The sequence below is a fragment of the Polyodon spathula genome, chromosome 10 (genome assembly GCF_017654505.1).
Source record: "Polyodon spathula isolate WHYD16114869_AA chromosome 10, ASM1765450v1, whole genome shotgun sequence".
Taxonomy (NCBI): domain Eukaryota; kingdom Metazoa; phylum Chordata; class Actinopteri; order Acipenseriformes; family Polyodontidae; genus Polyodon; species Polyodon spathula.
In genome coordinates this window covers 15294743-15316784 of record NC_054543.1, presented here as the reverse complement: position 1 = coordinate 15316784, position 22042 = coordinate 15294743, and the positions used below count along the sequence as shown (strand labels likewise).

The window sequence follows — 22042 nt, the reverse complement described above, 5'->3', positions numbered from 1 at the left end:
CACGCACGCATAGGTCATACATATTGCGAACACACCGGGGTAAGTCTGCCACTTGCAGGACCGTTTCCACTGTCTTCTTTGGTGTAAGATAGAATCACAGGACCACAGAAATAAAATAAAACAGCACAGTGTCTGTGTTTATTTGTACCAAACAAAACAAAACCTAAACAATATCTATCTCCGTTAGGAGATCTGACTTCACTCTCTCTCTCTCGTATCTATCTTATACACTGGGTAGCTAAGCTACTTACCAGTTTTAAATCTGTTCCTCTGTATTTCTTTTTGTCTTTTCCTTAACTTCTCCTTTCTTCTTTCTCCTTTCTCCACAAAGTCTAACCGCAACCACCATAAGCCTCCCCCAGCTCGACCCTGAACAATGGAGATAATTTTCTTTTATTGTCAACCAGTCCAGCCACTTACAAAACTAACACCTCTTAAACACCTGCAGCTATGCTGGTTTACATTTCAATTAAACCCCATGTACTCCTGGCCCTTGTAGTTTCTTTGGTGGCTGCCATTTTTGTAGGCCCTATTAACTACACCTCCCGCATTGTCTCTTGGGAGATGTAGTCTTTCCCTGCTCAATCCGGCACTTTCCAGTGCCCTGGTCCTGTATAGCATAATATGCTAGGACCCACATATTTACCATTCATAACCAGCCCACGTCTCTTTCATATTCATATTCATATACAAGTCAAAGTACACATGTATTGTAATGTAACGCATGTAACTAATACGAGGACACACTATTTTTTAGCAGCTAGCAGTCCCAGACCTATAAATTAGAAACATAAAAATAAATTGTAGTTGCTAGTTTATAATCTAACAATACTTCTGTGAATATATACATAGTGTTAGTTCTTACACTTTTTTTTCTTCCCCACAACAAGACTAGAATTGAACCATGAACCGTAAACCTGAGTTGAGATTCTTCAATTTGTGGGAGATTGCATTTCAACCCCATCTACAAATGCTTGAGTCCCTACAAAATATGTGCATTCGTAATGGTGGGCCAGAGCTGACAACAGGTTTCTCTGTCTGCCGGTGACACATCTTTTGCAAATTGGTGTACTTTTTCCTTTAACAATTATAACTTTTTGGAAGCTTTCCAGATTGCATCCTTGTAGTGCTGTGCTGCAGTGAGAATTGTAAAATAACCCCTCTGAGGTGGATGTTACCTGATTGTTTTTTCTCCAGTCTGTGAACAGTGTCAATGACATCGAGTATTTTTATTTTGACATCTGGAAAGAGAATTTGACAAATCTGAATAACTTCCAATCTTATGAGTTTGTTTTCCTTTTCTGGTACACCATACAGTTTTAAGTCCCAATGCCTTTTGTATCTTTTAATTTTGGATACTTTGCTTTCGCATGCATCTAGCCTTTCTTCTGTTTTGTTTATGCGAAGTTCAACTTGCTTAACTTTGCTTTTCATTTCCTTGGCTTCAGCACATACAAAGTCCAATGTTTTTTTTAGGCCTTTTAATTTTTATTACGTTTTCTTGAATCGGCTTTTCAAAACCACCTGCGCTCTCATCACTTATAATATAATATAATAATAGTCGTTTTCATGTTAAGATTTGGGTCTGGCTGAGTTTCAATTTTACCTTGTTTAGGAGCAGGGTAATAGGGAAGATAGCACATCCAAAAAGTTCTCCAACATCATCCACTTAACTGTCAAAACCTCCACAGGAACAAGTGTAGTTGTCATTAGTTACAGCAATGGTAACATTAGCTCCTTCTACCAGTATCAGATTTTCAGTGTCCAAATTTGATTTAGAATGATTCATTTTGTCTTGATACATGACAGCCTGTTTTATTTTATTTTTGTGATTTCTTCCTTTTGCCTTCTTAGACATTTATACATTCAGAGGTTAGGAATTAAAAGATGAAAAAGATTTATTCTTTGACCGGTAGGCCTAGAATTAATTAGCATTTGAGTTACTAGTTTTGTTTTCTGCTTGCTTTAAATGTTTGAAAGTTATTTTACTTTTCCCACAGAAGATTGTGAAATATATGTTTCAGGTATAATGTCGTTTTATAATGTGTATTTGTTTATTTATATTCTTGTCAAACGAAGCTTAGCAGATTGAAATCTTTCTAAGCCGCCATCTTGCCCTCCAAACCACCCCCCCCCCCCCCCCAAAAAAAGCAAGCTAAATGTAATCTTGACTTTCATTAGCTGACTGTGCTGTAACGCTTTGTCGTTGACCACTGAGGTGTAAGACCATGGGAAGAGTGATTTTTCAAATTATTGTATGTTTGAAAACAATTGAAATAGATAGAGAACGCAGAACAGGCTGAAAGGGAATGAAAGAAAACCTTATTAACCAATAAGCAAAATCTTGAATATCGTTTTCGTTCCAGAACGTAATCCATTTCGTTTAGTTTTTTTTTTCTGTTCCATGAAAAATGTATTTAGTTTTTTTGTTCATCATTCCTTTTCCGGTTCCATTTTGAATCTTTGGTCAAATTCAACATTATTTCAATTGTCACCACTAGGGGACTGAATACCATTTTTTCAATCTTTTTGTGACTTTGTAAAGATTAAGATTAAGTTAAAGGTTTAGGGTTAGATTTATCTGTGGATGCTCCTGAAGAATTTGAGACTATGCAACAACAACAGATTGTCACTAGTGCACTCTAATACCATCCTACTATAAACAAAATGGCAGACCAGCCATGGCATCACAAGTGTCTCTGGATAATAAATAATAAAAATATACTGACTACAGTTTTTATCTAGTTGTGGAAAATTGTACCACTTGGGTTGAAAAATTCACCTCCATTTAGCAATAACCCAACAATTTCTTTAAATCCTGGCATAACAATTTTCCACTAGAAGCCACAACTCCAGTCAATGTTTATATAATGTTGCATGTTTAAAGTTGAGTACTGTCCCAGTATGATTATTTAGTTCAGTCCTAATATGACAAATCATATTGCCTAGGGACTGGGTAAGGATAGATATTTCCTGTAAACTGTTATCTGATGTACTAGTTCCACATTGTATTTCTAACTACAAACATTGCTTTGGCAAATAGCCTGTAATGAAACAATCATAGACTTATAAATTATTGTTTAGAGTAGATAAGTCAAATTAATTCTAAGATCTCAATGTGTACTTCAATGAAATGATGACCTACAGTAAGCCCACAATCATTACCTACAATCAGTATCTACAGCAAACTTCCAATGAGTATAATAAACACACATAGAAAATTACATATTACCAAATGACTCTGCTTACTATTAGACCTAGGTTTCAAAGTAACCTTTGATGAACGGTTATACCGCAATGCTGTTATAAAAGCATATTGTATTGGTAAGCATTGTGAAAGCATGGCAAAGAATAAGCAAACATGATAACAATAGAGTGAAAGAGTGTTAATAGACTGTTCAGCACAGTAAAAACAAAAAATAAGCACAAATATTACTTTATATCAAAAATACACATTTTGGATTGCCAGTAGGATCCTTGGATTTTGATTTAGATTTTCTGGGACTGTGATCAGCATGATTACTTTGAGGCTGGTTTGATCAATTTACACGCCACACATACGTTTTATTAGAGCATTTAACAGCACCGTGGAATCACCCTGTTCAACCACCATGTTTATCCCACGATTACCCTAAAAACAGTTGGTGGATAATCTCCAAGGGGATTTCTCAGTGCTGTAAAATGTTCTAATAAAATACAAGGGTTGGTCATCCCAGCAGGGTATAGGTTTATTACACTGATCCCTTAGTTTCACAGGCATTATCACAACTTTGGCTTATGGTCCCTCGAATATCGCAATCAGAAAAACAATAGAAACATGTTTTCTAAATATATAGCATATACTGTACAACAAACAGCAGTAGAGTATTGGCCCTATTTACAAAGCTTTAACTGAGGCCATGAAACAGTTATTCTTTTTTTTAATATCATGCTTTGTTGTTTTTGTTTATTCATATAACCAGCGCAGATGAATATGATGGGTCCTCATTATCTCGGACTACATTAATCTATATCTTAAAAACTGACAGCAAACCAACAGTTTACTGGATTACTGTATACCCAAATGCACATGTGTTCAACGCATACAGTGTGACTGATAGACGGACAAATGCACAGACAGTCACAAATGGCGCATAAGTGTCCACATCTTGAACGAGGACCCTGAGTGAGTTAAAACTTTGTAAATAGGACCAAATAGTACCAAGAAAAAACTTAGATAGAAATGGTTTGACAAATGTTTTTGGCAAGTGTGTGCAGGTGAAGGTAATACAGCAGTACAGAAGAAACACAGAAACAACGATATCCGGGTGCAGTGGTGTTTATTAGTTGTATTTTGTCCAGAGCCTGACAGCAAAACAACAGTAAACAATAATGAAGTAAAGTGATACAGCGGTGTGTATCACTTTATTTATAATCCCCCAGTTTGACCCGTAACCAAAAAGCCCCGTCCTTTATAAACCCACATGTAACACAAAACACATACACAGGTACTTTAATGAGTGATTGTGGTGCAAATACAGTTCTCCATGAAACAAGGGAAGTGCTGGTCTCCAGTTTTGATGATGGCTTTCGGCTGCAGCTCTGGATCGTGTTAGTAGTCTAAATAACAAACAAACAGTTTTTACTTGAGGCAAAACAAACAAACACAACACTCACGTTTTTCACAGGCTCTCCTTTTAGGTTGATTTCTAACCATTTACCAAGGAATCACTTTACTACGTCCCCTATTTATACCCTCACTCATGACCCGTTGGTTAACGAGCGCATCCGCTCCTCCAATCCGCGCATGCCATGCCGTTTCCCGTCTGGGTCATTGAGTTTTGCAAATTAGAAACTAAATGTATGTATACCTCAACAATGAGGCTTTACATTATGTGAAACACTACAAGCACTGTTGCATAATACCAAATGTATTTATATGGATGTTCTTAACTTTTTATCTGCTTAATAACAAGTACTTTTACATACTTAATTACATTTTCATTAAGTGGAATTATGCATTTAGATTTATTGCTTAATGCATGCAGAGTTATATTAGGTAGTATTACATTGTGGTAGATTTATATTTCACCTGCAAATATTATTTCATTGTTGATATTACATTGTAATGTTCTACAGATTATACTAATAACTCCAATTTTGTATTTACAGCCTTTGCAGGAAAAGTATGCTACTAACATAGTTGTTTTAGTAGAAACCATCCTAGTTTTGTTGTACTACAGTAGTAGAAATGAAGCCCAGTCCTCACTTTGCTTCAGAATTCAGGGCTGTATTTGCAGGTGATTGATTTGTCCACTGAAAAAGGACCTGGGAACACCTGTGACTCCAGGAGTATCTATACACAAACTTAACAACATTAAGGGGTCAGACTCATGTCTTTAAGCTTTAGGTTGATATTCCATTATTTCTGTAAACCTTTGAAAAGGTATTTGCACTAAAAAGTAATTAGCACCATTTTTATCAAAGGGAAAAAAATCTGTTATTAGAAGGCAAATAAAAATAATAGTCTGGATCCTTATTCTTTGTTTCTAGATTTATTTAAAAAAAAGAAAAACTGTTTACAAACACTTGAACTGAAACGTACAGGAGGAATGATAATGTCTTTGTGTATTTTTGCTATAGTAGTTTAATTTGTAGTGCTTACAGTTTAAAACCATGCCCTTCTGTGCCTTTGTCCTGTTTAAGCTGGTGGAGTTGTGGTTTGCAATAATAATTGCTTGCAGCATATTGCACAGAGTTATACAGAGTTCAGCCTGTTTAACTGATTTACCTTTGTAATCCAGTGTAGGAAGTGCGCCAGACTCTTAGCCTACTTCAATCTGCAATAGAAATGTTTAAGCTGACCCCCTTAAGTACATTTTAATGAGGATCAGTTCTTCAAGGTTGCCTTCTACCACTATATCTTTCCCCGATGTTCCCAGCTCTGTCAATCGTCAAGCTGTCTCGCTGTCCAGGTGGAGTAAACCTACCACAGCGCACATGTCTGCTCTTCCCTCCTGCAAGGTTATGTTTGTGACATTGTTGTGAGGCACATACTAATTCAAATGCTACTCTCTTCTGCCTCATATAAATGCAGAAGGTTATGTACATTATGCATGACCTCTGCATCACACCCTCTGAAATCTAGCCCCCATCATCATAATTGTGGGATTTGAACCGGTGACCTAATTGGTGAGTATTCCCATAAAACGTAAACTGTATGATAAAAACAAAACAAAACAACAACAACGAAATGTTCCTGTCAGGACAACTGGTAACAAAAAACCTTTTCACTGGATGCTGACCTCAAGGTTAGGGTTTCAGTGGAAGGCGAAGATTAATTGTTTTATTAACAATAATAAGACAGTGTGTCCTGACAGGATAATTTCGTTTTACCTTTGTAAGGACAGCGCTAGTGAGCGGACAAATATTTACGACAGTGCGGGAAGTGCCGGAAATGTTGCTGCTATTAAGTGAGAGAAAGTCGTCTATCAGCTCGCAAAAACTAGAATTTAAACATGGAAGCAGGAGCGAATTGGCGAACACAGTGGCTCTGAAAAGACTACCCGTAAATATCCCGAACTCCCACTTTGAAATACTAAAAAAAAAATATGGAATTTACAATATGCCTACGACCATGTTTGCGTAATTATTCAGGGGAGTGAGATTACAACTTTGGTCTAGACCTGGCTGGATGTCGATAGCGCTGATGTCACGGGTGCTTGACTGCTGGGATTATAAATTAAAACTGTGAAGAGAGAACAAATTTTTTTTTTTCTTTTTTTTTCTTTTCCCGAATCGTTTTCTGCCACTTGAATGAGTGTGTTTTTTTTTTTAATACTCAAAATTGTATTACAGTAACAGGATTCTGTAAATCTGTACAGCACACAGTCCGAGGAGGAGTGTTGACGTTCTCATGAGGAAGTGGGATGTGGCCAGACTGTATCTGTGTTGCAGTTTGGGTTGTCAGAGTCGTTCAAATAGTACAGGACCATGCAACATAGTATTATTAAGATATAAACTTGGTATCTGATGGCGGCAAGTTAATTATTACCAGAATGAACGCTTCTGGTGATCGTATGACTCCAGCTGCGGTTACCTCGTTGGATATTTAAAAAAAAAAGAAAAAGGGGATTTAACAGCTTTGAAGCAACGTTGTCTCCGCCTCATCACCAGCCTTCAAAAAATGACAGCTCAACACCAGACAGTGGACTCGTCTCTCACACTAGGACAAAATCAAATTTGCAGTTGTGACAGCGGTCGTTCTGCATCAGAAAAGGAAAAGAGGAAAAGCCAGGATGGATCACAGAAGCATCTGAATGGATGTTTGCCACTTTCCCATCAGGTGGCTGGTCATAAGTATGGAGTAGATAAAGTAGGTCAGTTGAATGTAGATTTATTTATGTTGTTTTGCCTAAATTTTGTACTTCGTATACTAAATATGTATAGCAATATGTTGTGGTTCACATCTCCACGCTATGTTAGAATCAGTACAGAAGGTAAAAATGTTGTAATGTTGATTTTTGTAATAATTTGAAATCAGTCAACACAGTTACTAACAATACACAAGTTATTTTGTGTAATAAAATAATCTATGTTTTGGTGGTGCTTACTGTACACTGTGTGATTGTGAATACGCGTTCTTTATACTTATACGTTTATACACCCTACCAGAAACTGCCCGATAATTTCAGTGACTGCACTGTACCCCTGGTGCCAACAGGCAGATTCTTCAGTCAATATTTTCTGAGGGAGAGGTGGAGTTCTCTCTACCCAAGGGTGAAAGTCCGTACAGTATTCTACCTGTCGGTGTCAGCAGTTTCTTTGTACTGTAGTTACTCACGCGCAGACATGCACGTTAACTCGCTCTTTGTGGGTAAAGTTGTTTGTAAGAAAAAATACATTTTTGCAGCAACGTCCAGGAAAGAATTATCAAAATGATGGCTTATTCTAGTTATATGAATACTTTATCAAGATGGTCTTTCGCAAAGTCGATTGCTGCTTGAGATTTCTGGTTAAAATCATTTCATATCGCTTGGTTACAGGGCTGGCTATGAGGGTGTGTAACCTGTGTGTCAAGCATACTCTACTGTGCTTGTGTATTGCACAAGTCTTCACAAGCCCAGTTATATTTGTGTTATGGTACCTTGCTAGCAATTTTAAAGCAATTTGTCATGTTGTTAATAATGTTTTTAAATAGTAAAAGGAATATAACATATACCTGGGTTATCCAGCGTTATGAAACATTTGGCTTTGTATTTAAGGAAGTGTTTATTACAAGCTACTGTGTGCATATATATATATATATATATATATATTTATATAATATATAATATATATATACTATTATATATATATATATTAATAAACATATAAACAATGAGTCTTTCACTGTTTATGTTAGGTACTGTTGGTACTTGACTTAACAGTTCAACACTTTTTCCATTGGCATGCAGTTTTAAAGAGGAAGGTTTGCTTTACAGTAACAACACCTACAGAACTTCACTGTACAGCACTTAGGGATTGCAGACAGTGCAAAACACCACAGCGGTTTAGGTTAGACATGGAATTGGGGGAGTGTGATAAATAAAGGATACAGCCTATAGTTTAGTAACAGCTTTCAGAAGAAAGGAAAAAAATCTTTCAGCCTACAGTATAATGGGACAGTGAATTTTCACAATGTAGGCTATTGCATAGGACAGCTTCCATATGTAAAGGCACTACATTATTAAGTACAGTATATGATACAATGAGGTAGCTTTGGAATTTTGTACTTTTATCCTAAGATGAGTGACCATACTATTGTAAGGCCATAATAATGATACAGTTACTATTTTGCATAGCCATGGATATGTGTTACTTTTTATGGTGGTAGAGAAATACCTTTGCAAACCATTTCGGGCTGTGCTATGAACGATCTGAGGTCAAATATTTTTCACATGTATCTGAAGATTGTTACCGTATAAGTCCAAGTTGAAAGTAGCGAAATGTTTCATGGTGTTATAGGTAGTAAAACACCAAAAGGTCATCTACTTTTTAATTTCTGGTTTGTTTTGTGATCTGAAACCAGGCTTAGAACTTAACGATGCGGTTTAATTAACAATCTGATGCAGCAAGTCTGCTGTACAGTGTAGCAGTACATGCTTATTTGCCTCAGAAATGCTGGAAGTCATGTCAAGTATGCTTCAAAGGTGTGGGTTAAGATTGTGTCACCACAGCTGCTGTAAAACTACCTTTGGGCGTCATATTGTAAATTAGCTGATTTTATATTTTTTATGATTTTTGTGGCCTCTAAGAGTTGCTTAACTTCAGCTGGTGTGTCTTACGGTACATTGCTTATAATTAGGCTTGCTACTTTTCAATATTAATCAGTAAAGCTCGTTAAACATTGAATTCCCAAAAAATGAGCTGGACTGAAATAGATTTATATAGGATAAATGTTGGTAAAACCACTCGCTATTTTATTTTCTTACCAAAAATAATAATTTTTAAAAATCATGTCTAGTTTGTAAAGTTTTTGTACTTACTGTCTGTCCCGTCTCTCTGTTCTGCTGTGAATGGCTAGGCGTTGCTGTCAATCAGCGCTGTGGTTCATTAGTATTGTGGTTTCACTGTCACTGTCATTTCACAGTTTCATCCCTGTACAGCAGGGGTAGGCAACCCTAGTCCTGGAGTGCCACAGTCCTGCAGGTTTTGTATGTATCTCTTAATCATCAATTGCTAAATACCTAGAACACATGGTAATTCTGACTAATCAAGCCAATCACTGAATCAATTAGGGCTTGGGTAAAACAAAAACCACAAGTGTCTGTGGCACTGCCGGACCAGGGTTGCCTATCCCTGCTGTACAGGCACTGATAATGTTACAGCCTATGACACAAATAATTCTTAAAAAATACTGTTACTAATTACTCTGAAAATGAGTCAGTTTATTTTATTGCAATTTGTAAATCAGCTCAGTTATTGTTTGAACACCAGAATTGCATATGAGACTGTAATGTTTAACATCATAATTCATACTGTATCTTTCCCCACATCAGTTTTAGCAAACTTTTGAACAGGTTTAGGAAAAGTTTTTAAACCTTTGTATTTTAGAACTTTTGTGTGAATGCAGCATGCACAGAAATCTACAGTACAATCGCAAACAGACTGTACTGTAAGTGGGCAAATAATCTGCCCATTGAAGAATGAAGGATTTGAGATTTGGTACAGTTCGTTAGGCTATTTCACACCATATCTGTTTACTGTACTTTACATACCAGATACTTTTGTTTCTTTTATTCTGCTTAGAAGTAAACTGTTATTAGTAGAACTGTAAAACAGTAATTCTGACATTGATATATGTATTTCACCTGTTTTTCCCAATTAGTATTACATTGTCCAGGCTTTGATGTTTAAATCTACGATAAGGAATTTGTTATTTGGGTGCAAACAATATTTCAGGTGTGACTACTGTTGTCTCACCTTGTGCACATAGAGTTAATAGGGATGTGCTTTTGGTAGATTTTTATGAACTTTTAAGTGCTATGCAGGTGTCAGCGTTTAAACATTTAAACCATATTACATACACACACTATTTATATTGCATTATGATGTATATTGACAGCCCTGGTTATTTTCTAAGTGTAGAAACTAAATAAGCAAATAATGTTTGAATACACCGTGTAACAATTTATTTATTTATTTATTTTTTTTGTGTTCATGGGTAGTAAGTGTTATTTCCTAATTGTTTATGCCTCAAAAGTATAGAAAATGGCTATTATTCCCCACAAACTTTGCTTTTGTGACCAGGACAGTGATATTTCTAAATATCACTATTTCCAATGGGAAAACGGGTAAATGTGTGTCTTTTCGTTCACATAAAGTCAGAAAAAAACAACATATGAATCCAAATTAACATGTATTTATACTAAAGTAATACAAAAATGACTACAAAAGATTTAGTAGTGAGTAGTTTTTCGAGATTGTAAATACAGTGTAATCGTAAATCTCAAAAAACTACTCACTTCTAAATCTTTTGTAGTCATTTTTGTATTACTTTAATAATAGCCATTTTCTATACTTTTGAGGCATAAGCAATTAGAAAATAACACTTACTACCCAGGCAAAAATTGTGTTACATAGTGATATCGTAAAGACGTAACTGCAAAGTAAAAAAATAAATAAACAAAAGAAAAAAAACGTACACAAAGTGTATATTCAAATTTGGGGCTGTCTTTCGATTCAATTTTTTGATGAATTAATTTTATGACATTAGTTGATTAACCTGTAGATTCATCCGATTTTTAATAAAGGGTTTTTTTTGTTTTGTTTTTTTGTTTTTTAATATAACAATCTATACCGCCTGTCCTGCGTGTAACACTAAAAAAGTAAAAGACTAATAAAAAATAAAAAGCCCAATAGGAATTTAAAGCATTTATATTATTATTTGTATCTTGGTAAATGTCTCTGTCTGTGTATTTGTACTGCACTACCTGTGCTGGCCCTGTGGGCACAAAGTGAGTAAAATGAACAAAACTTTTTATTTTTATTTTTTTATTTTACATATTATAGTATGTCAAAAGCCAAAACCAATCATAACAAAACACAGCTGCATATGTTACAAAATCTATGAAATGCAGATTCCAATACATTGTTATAATAATGCTACTATTCAGGGATCGGTGTGTGTGTGTGTGTATATATAATGATTTCCATTACATGAGAGTTGATTTGAACTCTGCTCTCGCCAAGATAAGCACCAACTAAGTCGTAGCTTTGCAGTAAACTAGTGTGATCCATCTGCATCTCCATCCATTTGTGTTGTTTTCCGTCTGATTACGTAGATATCCTTCTGTCTGGTGTTGATTGCTGAAGTGTAATGCTGGCTCCAGGGATAAGCTCATTTTGCCTCCCAGCGCATCAGCACACACAACGGCTGTGATGCTGTCTCCGGGCATCAACCCAGTACGGTCTCCCCAGCGCATCATAATGACAGCCATCTGGATTGACCTAAGTAGGGTACATCTCTGGGGTCTTCAAGTGGGCACCTTCCATCCTCTGTTTCGTTGAGTAGCCCACAACACCTCAAGAGGGCTCAACAGTGATTCTGGCATCCCAGCAGCACCCCCCTCCATCCCCCACTCAGCTCAGCCCAGCTTACTTATCTCTACATCAGCGTTGCTTTCTTTCTATTGTGCTTGAGATCCCCATCCAGAATCTTTCCGTCCCAACCACAGCCAGTTGCTGCCCCTTTCTCCTGCTTCAGATAAGTTCTTCACTGTGCAACGCAACTCTTGGCCACTGAACCCGACATCTCTGAGAAACCAGGATTGTGGAGTCTGCCACAAATCCTTGCTCTTCCGCTTCAGCAGCTAGTTGAGCATACCGAAGTTTCTTCCTCATACGCCTCATCCACAGCATCTTCCCATGGCACTGTTAACTCTACCAGATGAACAAGACGTGCTGATCCAGACAATGTCTGGTCGAAGGTTAGTGGTGGCAATCTCAGGTGGAAAAATAAGCCATTGACCAACATCTGCCAGCATCTTCCAGTCTCTAGCAGCTTCCAGTTGTCCTGGGCAAGGCTTGGTTTTAACACCTTTTCTTGGTGGTTGCTCTCTTGGACAGAGGAATATTTTGTGTGTAATGCTTTGATGTCTTCCATGTTAAGGCCAAACATCGCAGCACCTGGTCATGGCGCCAAGTAAACCGTCCTTGGCTAAGACCCACCTTACATCCTGTCAAAGTGTGCCTTAGTGTTGCAGGTGATGAACACAAAGGACATGAGGGATCCTCACCCACCCAGAGGTTTAGGTTCTGTGGTGATTGAAGAACATCATATGCTGATCTGATGAGGAAACTGATCCTGCTCTGTTCCATTGTCCATAGGTCTTGCCAGCCGATCTTGCGTTGTTCCACACTCTCCCATCTCATCCATTCTCCCTGCTTCGCCTGGGAAATGGCCTTTACACACCTGATCCTCTCCTGCTTTTGCACCTCATTGACTACCAGCTTCCTCCGTTGTGCTGGGGTTGCCTTATGCCATGTAGGATGAGCCGAACTGAGACCAAAATCTTCTCCATGCTGAACTTGCCCCATAATACCTCTGATTTGAAGGGCAGCCTTAGCATCTTCCACAGCTTTCTTTGCCGTCCATTTTCTTCCAGTTTTCAACACAGGTGCTGCCTCCCTTACGCATTTGTTTCGTGAATCTACTAATATAATTTCCAGTCGGACTTTGACGCACTTAAACTCCTCTGTTAGAGCAGAGATTGGTAGCTGCAGTATTCCTTTACCATAAAGTCCCACTCTGCTGAGGCAGCGTGGCCCTCCCAACCATTTCCTGATGTATAAACCGATTAAAGCTTTCAGCTTCTCAACTGTTGTCAAGGAAACCTCGTACACAGTCAGTGGCCATAACAGTCTTGGCAGTAGACCAAACTGAAAGCACCAGAGTTTCAGTTTGCCTAGTAAAGCGCTGCTGTTTATGCTCTTCAACTCTTCCACTGCTTGTTGTCTAACTTCTCCCACACGAACTGTGTCCTTTGATCCCCGTCATACCATCTCCCTAGACTTTTCACTGGTTTCTCAGATACTGTTGGTATTGCCTCACCATTAATGTAGAACCTTTTATCTACTACTTTACCTTTTAATTATAGAGATGCTCCTTGATTTAGTGGGCTTGAATTGGATTTGTGCCCATTCAATGTTATTGGTTAATTTGCCCAATAATCGATTAGTGCAGGCTATTGTTGCAGTCACTGTTGTCATGTCATCCATGTATGCTCGAATTGGTGGCAGTCGCATTCCAGAAGCCAAGCTCTCTCCTCCCACAACCCATTTTGATGCCCTAATAATTACTTCCATTGCCATGGTAATAGCCAGTGGAGATATGGTACATCCTGCCATTATTCCAACTTCTAGGCATTGCCATGTAGTGTTGAATTCTGAAGTTGAAAAACTAAATGACAAATCTCCATGCTGCCAAAAGAAGTTCATGGGGCACTGAACCATATGCATTAGCCAAATCCAGGAATGTCACATGGAGCTCCTTCCTCTCCTTTTTTACTGATTGAATTTGTTGCCAGATTACGCTGATGTGTTCTAAGCATCCTGGGAAACCTGGAATGCCTGCGTTTTGTGCCGAAGTGTCAGAAGCAGTTCTTTAATAGGTAGGTTGACAATCTCAGAGCAATAATGCTGAAGAAAATCTTGCCTTATACGTTTAATAGGGAAATAGGACGAAACTGACTGGTGCTTGTTGAATCCTTTTCTTTTGGGATAAAGACTCCACCTGCTCGGTGCCATGCTCTTGTACAACCTGTTTTTCCCATGCCACTTTCATCAATTTCCACAGGATTCGTAGAAGTCCAGAAGCACTCTTGTACACTCTGTATGGAACTCCATTAGGCCCTGGAGATGATGATACCCTTGTTTTTTTTTTTCACAGCTTCCTCTACTTCTTTCCACTTAGGTGCACAGTCCTCCATTTTGTATTCGGTGGATTGATAGGTGGGATATCTGAAGGAATTAACATAGGTTCCTGCCTTTTTGAATCTGAATGTGTTTCCTCCAAATATCTCTCTAGCTCAAACTTAAGTGATTTTAGTGTGCCATTTTTCTCACTGGTGAATATCTTCTTTACAAATTTGAATGGATCTTTATAAAAGTTAGTTCTCGCACGCTCCTTCTTTTTGTAGAGTTTCCATAGGCGCTCAGCTCTGCGCAATGTTGCAAGCATATCTTTTCTGACCCTTTAACAGATTGAGTCCCTCCTTCTGACTTTGTTTTGCTTTTCTCCATTGCTTCCTCAACTGCCTCCTTTCTCTAAGCGGTCAATCTCCTGCTGCCATTTAGACTTTCCAGGAATAGTTTGTACTTTCTCCTTCCTTTTTTCAATTCCAAACCTCTCGCTTCCATATGCGTCAATGATGTCCCCAAATTTATCCAGCTTCTTTTCAACTGTTCCATTTAACCTTTCCAAAGTAAAACAGAGATCCGTGTTGACTGTGTCCCACGCAGTTTTCCCACAAGCTCTTGGCCATTTAACTCCAGGTTTGTGCCCGTTGAGGTTCTTTTCTCTCTTATGCTGGTTCGTCTGACCGGGTTCGCAAGGATCATTAGGTTCATCACTAGTTATATCCACGCAAGTCCTCCTCACGTCTATGACGGGGGTGCTGATATCCTGCGAACTGTGGTTTGCCTCCTTTCGCTGGATTTCATTCGACTGACTTGCGAGGCCGTTGTCCCTTCTCCCTTGATGAATCTTCAAACCCCTGATTGTTGTTGCCTTGCTCCAGCCTCCAGCTATATATCTATATCTCCCCTTCTGTTGACAAATTACATTGATATCAAGGACTTCTTTTTTTTTTTTTTTTAAACAAACAATTTGCTTAAAAGTGTACTGGTAAACTAAAGCCTATACATAATTTATACACTATGGGTTCTTTGGATTCATGTTTTTATAAATATTCACAGGGATGTAAGGGCTGAATAAATGTCAGCCGAATCGTTCTGTTTATTATGGATGTTGGCTTTTTTTCTAACTCCATCCACAGTAATTTCTGAATGTTTTCATTTCAAATGATGAAGCATCAAACATGTTTTTGTGGTACTGCAATTTTGTTTGGCAAAATTATTTACAACCACGGTTTTCTCATCTGGTTCCTCAAAATACTTCCAAACGTGGCTTCGCTTCGTTCCTTTGTTTATAGATGCCATTTTATTAAAAAATATATAACAAACTTCAGTAAAAAAAAAAAAAAACTCCTCACTTGTCTAACTTTGTTACATCGTGGAATATAGCATACCACACCCACTACAGCATGAAAAACAGAGTGCACCAATGAAGCGCCAGATCGACCAAGAATAAAACCAGCCCCAGTGTCAATCTTTCTGTTGCACCAATCAGAAAAGCTACTTCGAGGCAATTGCCAAACCCCTTTTTATAACGTCCGCCCTTACTGTGGCACCAGAGCAGGAGGATATGCAACAGACTGCTGTATATGATGATATATTAGTAAAATAAGTACATAAAAAATGTGCGTTTGGTGAAATTTGTCATGTGACAGATGTATACGTCTAGCATGTTATTCAACGTTTAACCAGTTCTTTGGAATTTATAAGTTGAAATGTTTAAAAGACCCATCCCTAAGAGTTAATACATTAAGTACAGTATGGGTTGTGGTCTCCCTTTTTTATATAAAAAGGAGCCCTTTCATGTCTGTGGCTTTCATCTCATCTCTGGAGGTCTCTGGCAGTGAGCTCAAGAGAGCCATTTCTCTCTGACTGGTCAAATGTTTGTGTGAAATTATTGATTAGCTGCCCTCGTACTGTATGGAATGTGAATAATGTGTGGTTGTTTACAACATAGAGGCCTTTTCGTGGCTTTTAAAAAATAAAATAAAATAAATTCTATTCCCTTCAAGTTTCTGACTGCATCTTTATAGGTTGACAAGTACATGTTTTTACAGCTCTGTTCTTGCTTTTGGATACCTGGCTACTGTACAGTAGAAGACAATACAAAAACCAGTTCTGCTTTCTTGAATAAACCTCTTTATGTAATCAAAATGAAGGTCCGCAAACATGATCACATTAAGACGTTTTCACTGTATATGACAAATGACATGCCTTTTAATAGTGTGGATTCAATCTCTGAGATCAAGCAGAAATATGGAATTATTTATATAGTTATTTCTTTCATGGGTTACAACCTAACATTAATTTAGGTATAAATAGCAAGCAGAGAACCAGTGATAATTAGGGGCCTACTTAAATCACGGTAAATTTACGTATTTTTTACGGGTAGGTTGCGGAATAAAATTAGATTTTTGCGGACATTTCTTGGACCTGTTTAAACGTTAAATAAACCTGAGTAGACAGTATTTCAGAACACTATAAATCCTAAAAATAGTTATACTTCTTTACTAAAACTGAGTGCTGTGATTTTTTGAAGGCAAGCATGCAGCATCCCCCTGCAGGTGACATGCCCATACATTGAGACTGCACGTTCTGCATCCACTTAATTGGTTGGAAGTTAAGGCAAAGTTTTGCCAAATTATACAGGTGTGGAAATCAATTAGAAACAGCCACAAAACTCGGTTTCCCAAGGGCATCTGGCATACTTTATTAAGAAATGTATGCAGCACATTCGTTGTCATGTTATTTGTCCCATCCAATAATTTATTTTATTAGTACCGAGTCAAAACAAAGAAAACATGGCTATTTGGGTCTAAAAGTACAACTGCGAAAAAGTAAGCAGCAGGTTGAAGTGAGGTGGCTCTGCTAGATAGTTTTAGTACTGATTTAACTTGCAGACAGGAATACTTTTTGTCTGGGCTGACTTTCCAGTTTGGTTTCTGAAAGCTGTTTATTTTATGTTCTGTTCAGCAGCCTCTGTAGTAGCCTTTTGTTTAATGTGTGATTTTGAAGCTAAATAGTGATCGATTGTATTTTCTCCAGACACATTAAGATATGCAAAACAATTACCTCAATCTGCATGTACAGTTTATTTGGGAAATTTTATCTTGAAATGATCATCAGTCGAAATATACTTTGCTTTCTTTGTCGTCTATTTCTAATGTTTTACCTCCAATGCTGAAAACTAGATTTTGGCAACCTAAATGCAGCACCAACTTTGTCCCACCCCCAACTGCACATTAGAGGTCACAGAAAAGCCTTATGAGGCACTGTCACAAAGACGGCCTGTGTGGGTGGTGTCAGACCAGAAACATTCACTCAGCATTTAACAAATAAACAGAACAGAAAATAAACGGTGGTAACAAACAGATACACAAGGACACGGCACATGCAGCCAAAACAGAGACAAACAAAACGGACTAATACTAAACAAAAATACGGTGAGCAGATATTTTCCTAATATTATTATGATCGCAATTACTACCTCCGTCTCCTATCCCGTTCTCCAGTCACTTTCACCCACTCGCGGTTGGGTGTTCAACATGCTGTTTTTATGCAGCTGTACCAAGACTCGATTGCTCGTTAATCATTCAGTTGGAGTCGCGGTACAACTGCACGTGAATTAATAAAGTGCAATTCCCCGTGCTCACATATTATTACTTTTACTTGCATGTGAAGTGCTGTGCAATCCTCGTGCCTAAGTACAAATATACATTTTAAACACTCGCGTTACACAGACCCGTTTATATCCCGTGTACCAGTGACTATACACCAACATTTAACACAACACACGCAACATATAACAGATAATATACACAGGGGCGGGCACTTCGTCACAGGCAGCCATAGGCTGATTAAAACTTTGGTGTCATTTGAATAGTAAGCAAGAATGCCAACTGCTTTGGAGAATTTTTTTTTTGTGCACAAATAACATTTACATTTTTTGTTTGTTTTTTGCTTAAGTGCAATTCACACAGGACGGTGAAGGAATAAAAAAGGGCTTCTGCAGAAGGAAGATACGTAGTTTGTGTCGCTTGCCTTGTGCTGATGTTCATTTAAACAAGTTTTTTTCCTCTGTACTTGTTCGTATGCATTGACCCCTAAGAGGTGAATTTTGCGGTGACCGCTCAATAGATAGACCCTAGTGATAATTGTAAGTGTTTAATATCGTTTTTTTTAGATTTTTTTTTTTTTATTTTGGTTTTGGAAAGCTGCTCACTAAGATGGATTCCAATAGCATGGTGATATTCTAGGCCTCTTTGAACTGGCATTTTAAAATGAAAACCTGTTTGTTTTGTATTAGCAGCATTTTCTTTGAGGGGGATTTGGTAATGATCAGATACTGTTCAGGACCTTTCACAGGCTGCTACTAAATGATAAAGGTCAGCATGTTTGACAAAGCGAGAGGCTGATCTTCCACAACACTTTTACTTGTGTGCTGGCACCAGGATGGCTTTTTCATCCTTGCACTGTCATGTTGAGTCAGCTTGCATCAAGAAATGCTGGGGTAGACACTTGTTTTCTGATGCGAGTGCAAATGCTGTACAGTAGAGTTTGTAGAGCTGGTCATTCAGTAGCAGTTGGTTGAATTTAAGTATTTCATTAGTAAGCCTGTGATGGGTAGATTTTTTTTTTTTTATATTTTCTGGTCACAAAATGTGTTATCAGGCAGGTACAGCCCCAACAGACACTGAACAGTTTCCACAGTCCTATAACCTCTGAATCCTGGGCCTCTTTGCTGGATTCAAACCTAAATCTCAATGGGTAGATTATCGATGGGAGACATGGGTCATCTGATCAAAATGTTGTGATGTAATGTGACTGAAATGCAGTCTTTCAAAAGCTAAAATCCACATTTGAATGGACTGGCTTTCCTTTGAAACCCAGATTTTAAGTTCTTGTGATGGGGTACACCCCTCCCCTGTGCGTATTTTGTGTTTTGTGTTGTGTTGTTATTAGTTAAAATGTATGTGTTTGTGCACGGGGTGTGGTGGTGTTTTAGGTCGGCAGGGAAGGATTAATTGCCTTCCCTGCCAAAGCAGTTCACATACAGAATGTGCCTGGACCCGACTGAATGATTAACAAGCAATTGAGCCCAGGCACAGCTGCATAAGAGGTAGAAACCTCTCACTCTGGGATGTGTTCAGAGGAGGAACGTAAATTAAAGGTACAAAAAAAGTAAACAATTGCTACTCGTGCTGGAGTTAGACCAGTACGATATTTGTTTGTTCAGTGTTCATTGTTCACTTATTGTCTGTTTTGTTTTGGCCATCGTGCTGTTTTGTTTTTTAAAGTGTTTTGTTTGTGTTTGTTTAAATCTTTTATTCAAAAAGGGCGCGCATCAGCGTTTCATACCTCGCAGTACTGTGTGTGTGTCTGCTTCCTGGTCTGACGTCACCACAAGCGATCTGTGGCAGTTCTCTACAGTACAGTGCACAGGAAAAGGCAGTGCACAAATATTTATGATAATATTTTGTAAGCGTGTTGACTTTATGCTCTACACATATTGATCAACTGGATATACTGAGCAAGTCAGGCCCTTCTACATTTTTGATTCTATTAATAATGCAAATGGTATCTTAGCTGCCATAGCAATAAGGCCTACTCATGTATATTGTTGTTCTATAGTAACTGGGAGTATCAGTGTGTTTAGATGAAACCGTTCCTAATTTTTGATATCTTTTAAACAGGTATTTTGCAGCACCCAGATGGCACTGTTCTGAAGCAGCTTCAACCCCCTCCTCGTGGTCCTAGGGAGTTGCGATTCTACAGCATGGTAACTATTGTTTCTGTGGACAGTCTGCATTATTGGCCAAAGTCATTTTATTTTATTTTGTATTTTCTGGCAGAAGGCAAGATTCCAGACTGACTCTGGTCAGTGATCTTCTGTCATTGAAACAGTTATTCATGGTTTACTCATTTGTTTATATACAGTTCCCACGAACTAAAGGTGTCAATCTTTTTTTTGGTGATACAACTTTAAATAAGTCATCCCTTGACGTCGCAATTGAAAAGAGGGCCCGCTGTCTATTCACTGATGAGAAGAAAGGGTATATCTGTATTTGCCAATCATTTTATCTATTAAAATTAGGTTTTTATTATATCTCTATTTTACTGTTTCTGTTTTTTAGTCATTCAGTAGTGTCTTACTGTAAATGAGGACCTCATCATTTGACTTGGTAATGCTTTGCAGTCATCCAGAAGATTAATTAAAATACAAAATAGTTTCATCACTGCTTCTCTAAATGCCAACACCCCTATGGTTTGTTCAATGTCTTTGTGATGCAATACAGTATCCGTTCTACTGTAAGTAAATCCAGGGTCTGTTGGTAGAGCAGTTTCAGTGCACCCTAATTCTGATTAGCTAGATGCTGAGTCACAGGCTCTTCTTAAGATACATCAATACACTGCCTAATTGCATTTCGCGTGTGTGTAAATTGTTCAGTGCACTCTGTCACACGCACATTGCTTGTGTGCATGTTGCTTTTGAGAATAAAAAAAAAATATATATATATATGTAATGAATGTTGCGCAGTGGTAGTGTACTAATGTGATTCCGTAGATAAAGCATGTTTAACAAACGCCTCTATTCTATTCTTCTAAAAGTTGATAATGTAGCCAGGATTTAAACTGTTTGACTGCAATGTAGGATAAAGGTGTGTATAAATAGAACGCAGACTGGACGGTAACTCAGTTTCCAAATTGTGGTATAAATCATTTCAGTTTATTAAACAGAATCTTTTTTTTTTTTTTATAAAAGGCATGGCATTGTTTAAATACATAAAGGCACTGTGATGAGTAGCAGCTGGGCTGCTACAAGACTTTTTATTTTTTTTCCCTTTCATTTTGGCGGCAGAAGAGAGCAGGCTACTGCAATACAGTGTACCAGTGCATATGTTTGCGTCATGCAGTGGAGGTTGTTTGTGTACAATACATAAACCAGAGCGGCACCTGGATTTTAATGGCTAATGAGTCAGGCAGTTTGGTGGAACAAGAAGTCTTTCTGGTCACTGAATCCCATACACACATAGAAAAACAAGCACAAACATGTGTGATACTGCATGCTGAATCTAAACTAGGCCCTGACCCACATTTCACTGTGTATGCTGTACTCATTCCCATTAATTACAGGAATGTTATGAGCATATTGTGTAAACTGACTTCCACCCAGGCTAGCAAGTAGACTGCAAGTTTGTTCACTGCAATGTCAAGGAGCGGTCACTGTCGCCCTCACAAAAAATTATTAACAGTGTGAATAATGAACTTTGGTTGTTTTTAAAACAGTTCTGCACATTTATATGACATTTATAAAAGGTAAATGACTGGGTTTGTTTCTCATTCAGGTGTATGATGAACACTGCTGTGACCCTGTCCTGTTAGACCTCCAGATGTTTTTGCCAAAGTACTATGGCACCTGGACCCCAGCTGATGCACCGAACGGTATGCCTTTACCGCTTCTGATTAACTGTAACACGTGACTGTGCACATACAGTAGGTGTGCTACTCTTTTGGCCTCAGGTATAGGCTTGTGCACTTTTTAAAACCTACATAGATTTTGCCTTTTAGAAATACATTCCATCATTAATAAATAGAGGTTCTAATTTTAGGGTTAAACCTGAAAGGCCAGATTTTCTAAAGTTAGGGTTTCTTCAGATCTCTATTA

General features: G+C 37.9%; 1 protein-coding gene across 1 annotated transcript in view; it reads left to right on the top strand.

The window, feature by feature from the left end:
- The first annotated feature begins 6424 nt into the window (after positions 1–6424).
- Positions 6425–22042, top strand: part of LOC121321864 (inositol polyphosphate multikinase-like) — a 35486-nt gene continuing 19868 nt past the window's right edge. Inside the window, exons 1-3 of the mRNA XM_041261162.1 lie at positions 6425–7358; positions 20070–20155; positions 21723–21819. Coding sequence (XP_041117096.1) covers positions 7166–7358; positions 20070–20155; positions 21723–21819 — 376 coding nt within the window. The 5' untranslated portion in view covers positions 6425–7165. The remainder of the gene's footprint in view (positions 7359–20069; positions 20156–21722; positions 21820–22042) is intronic.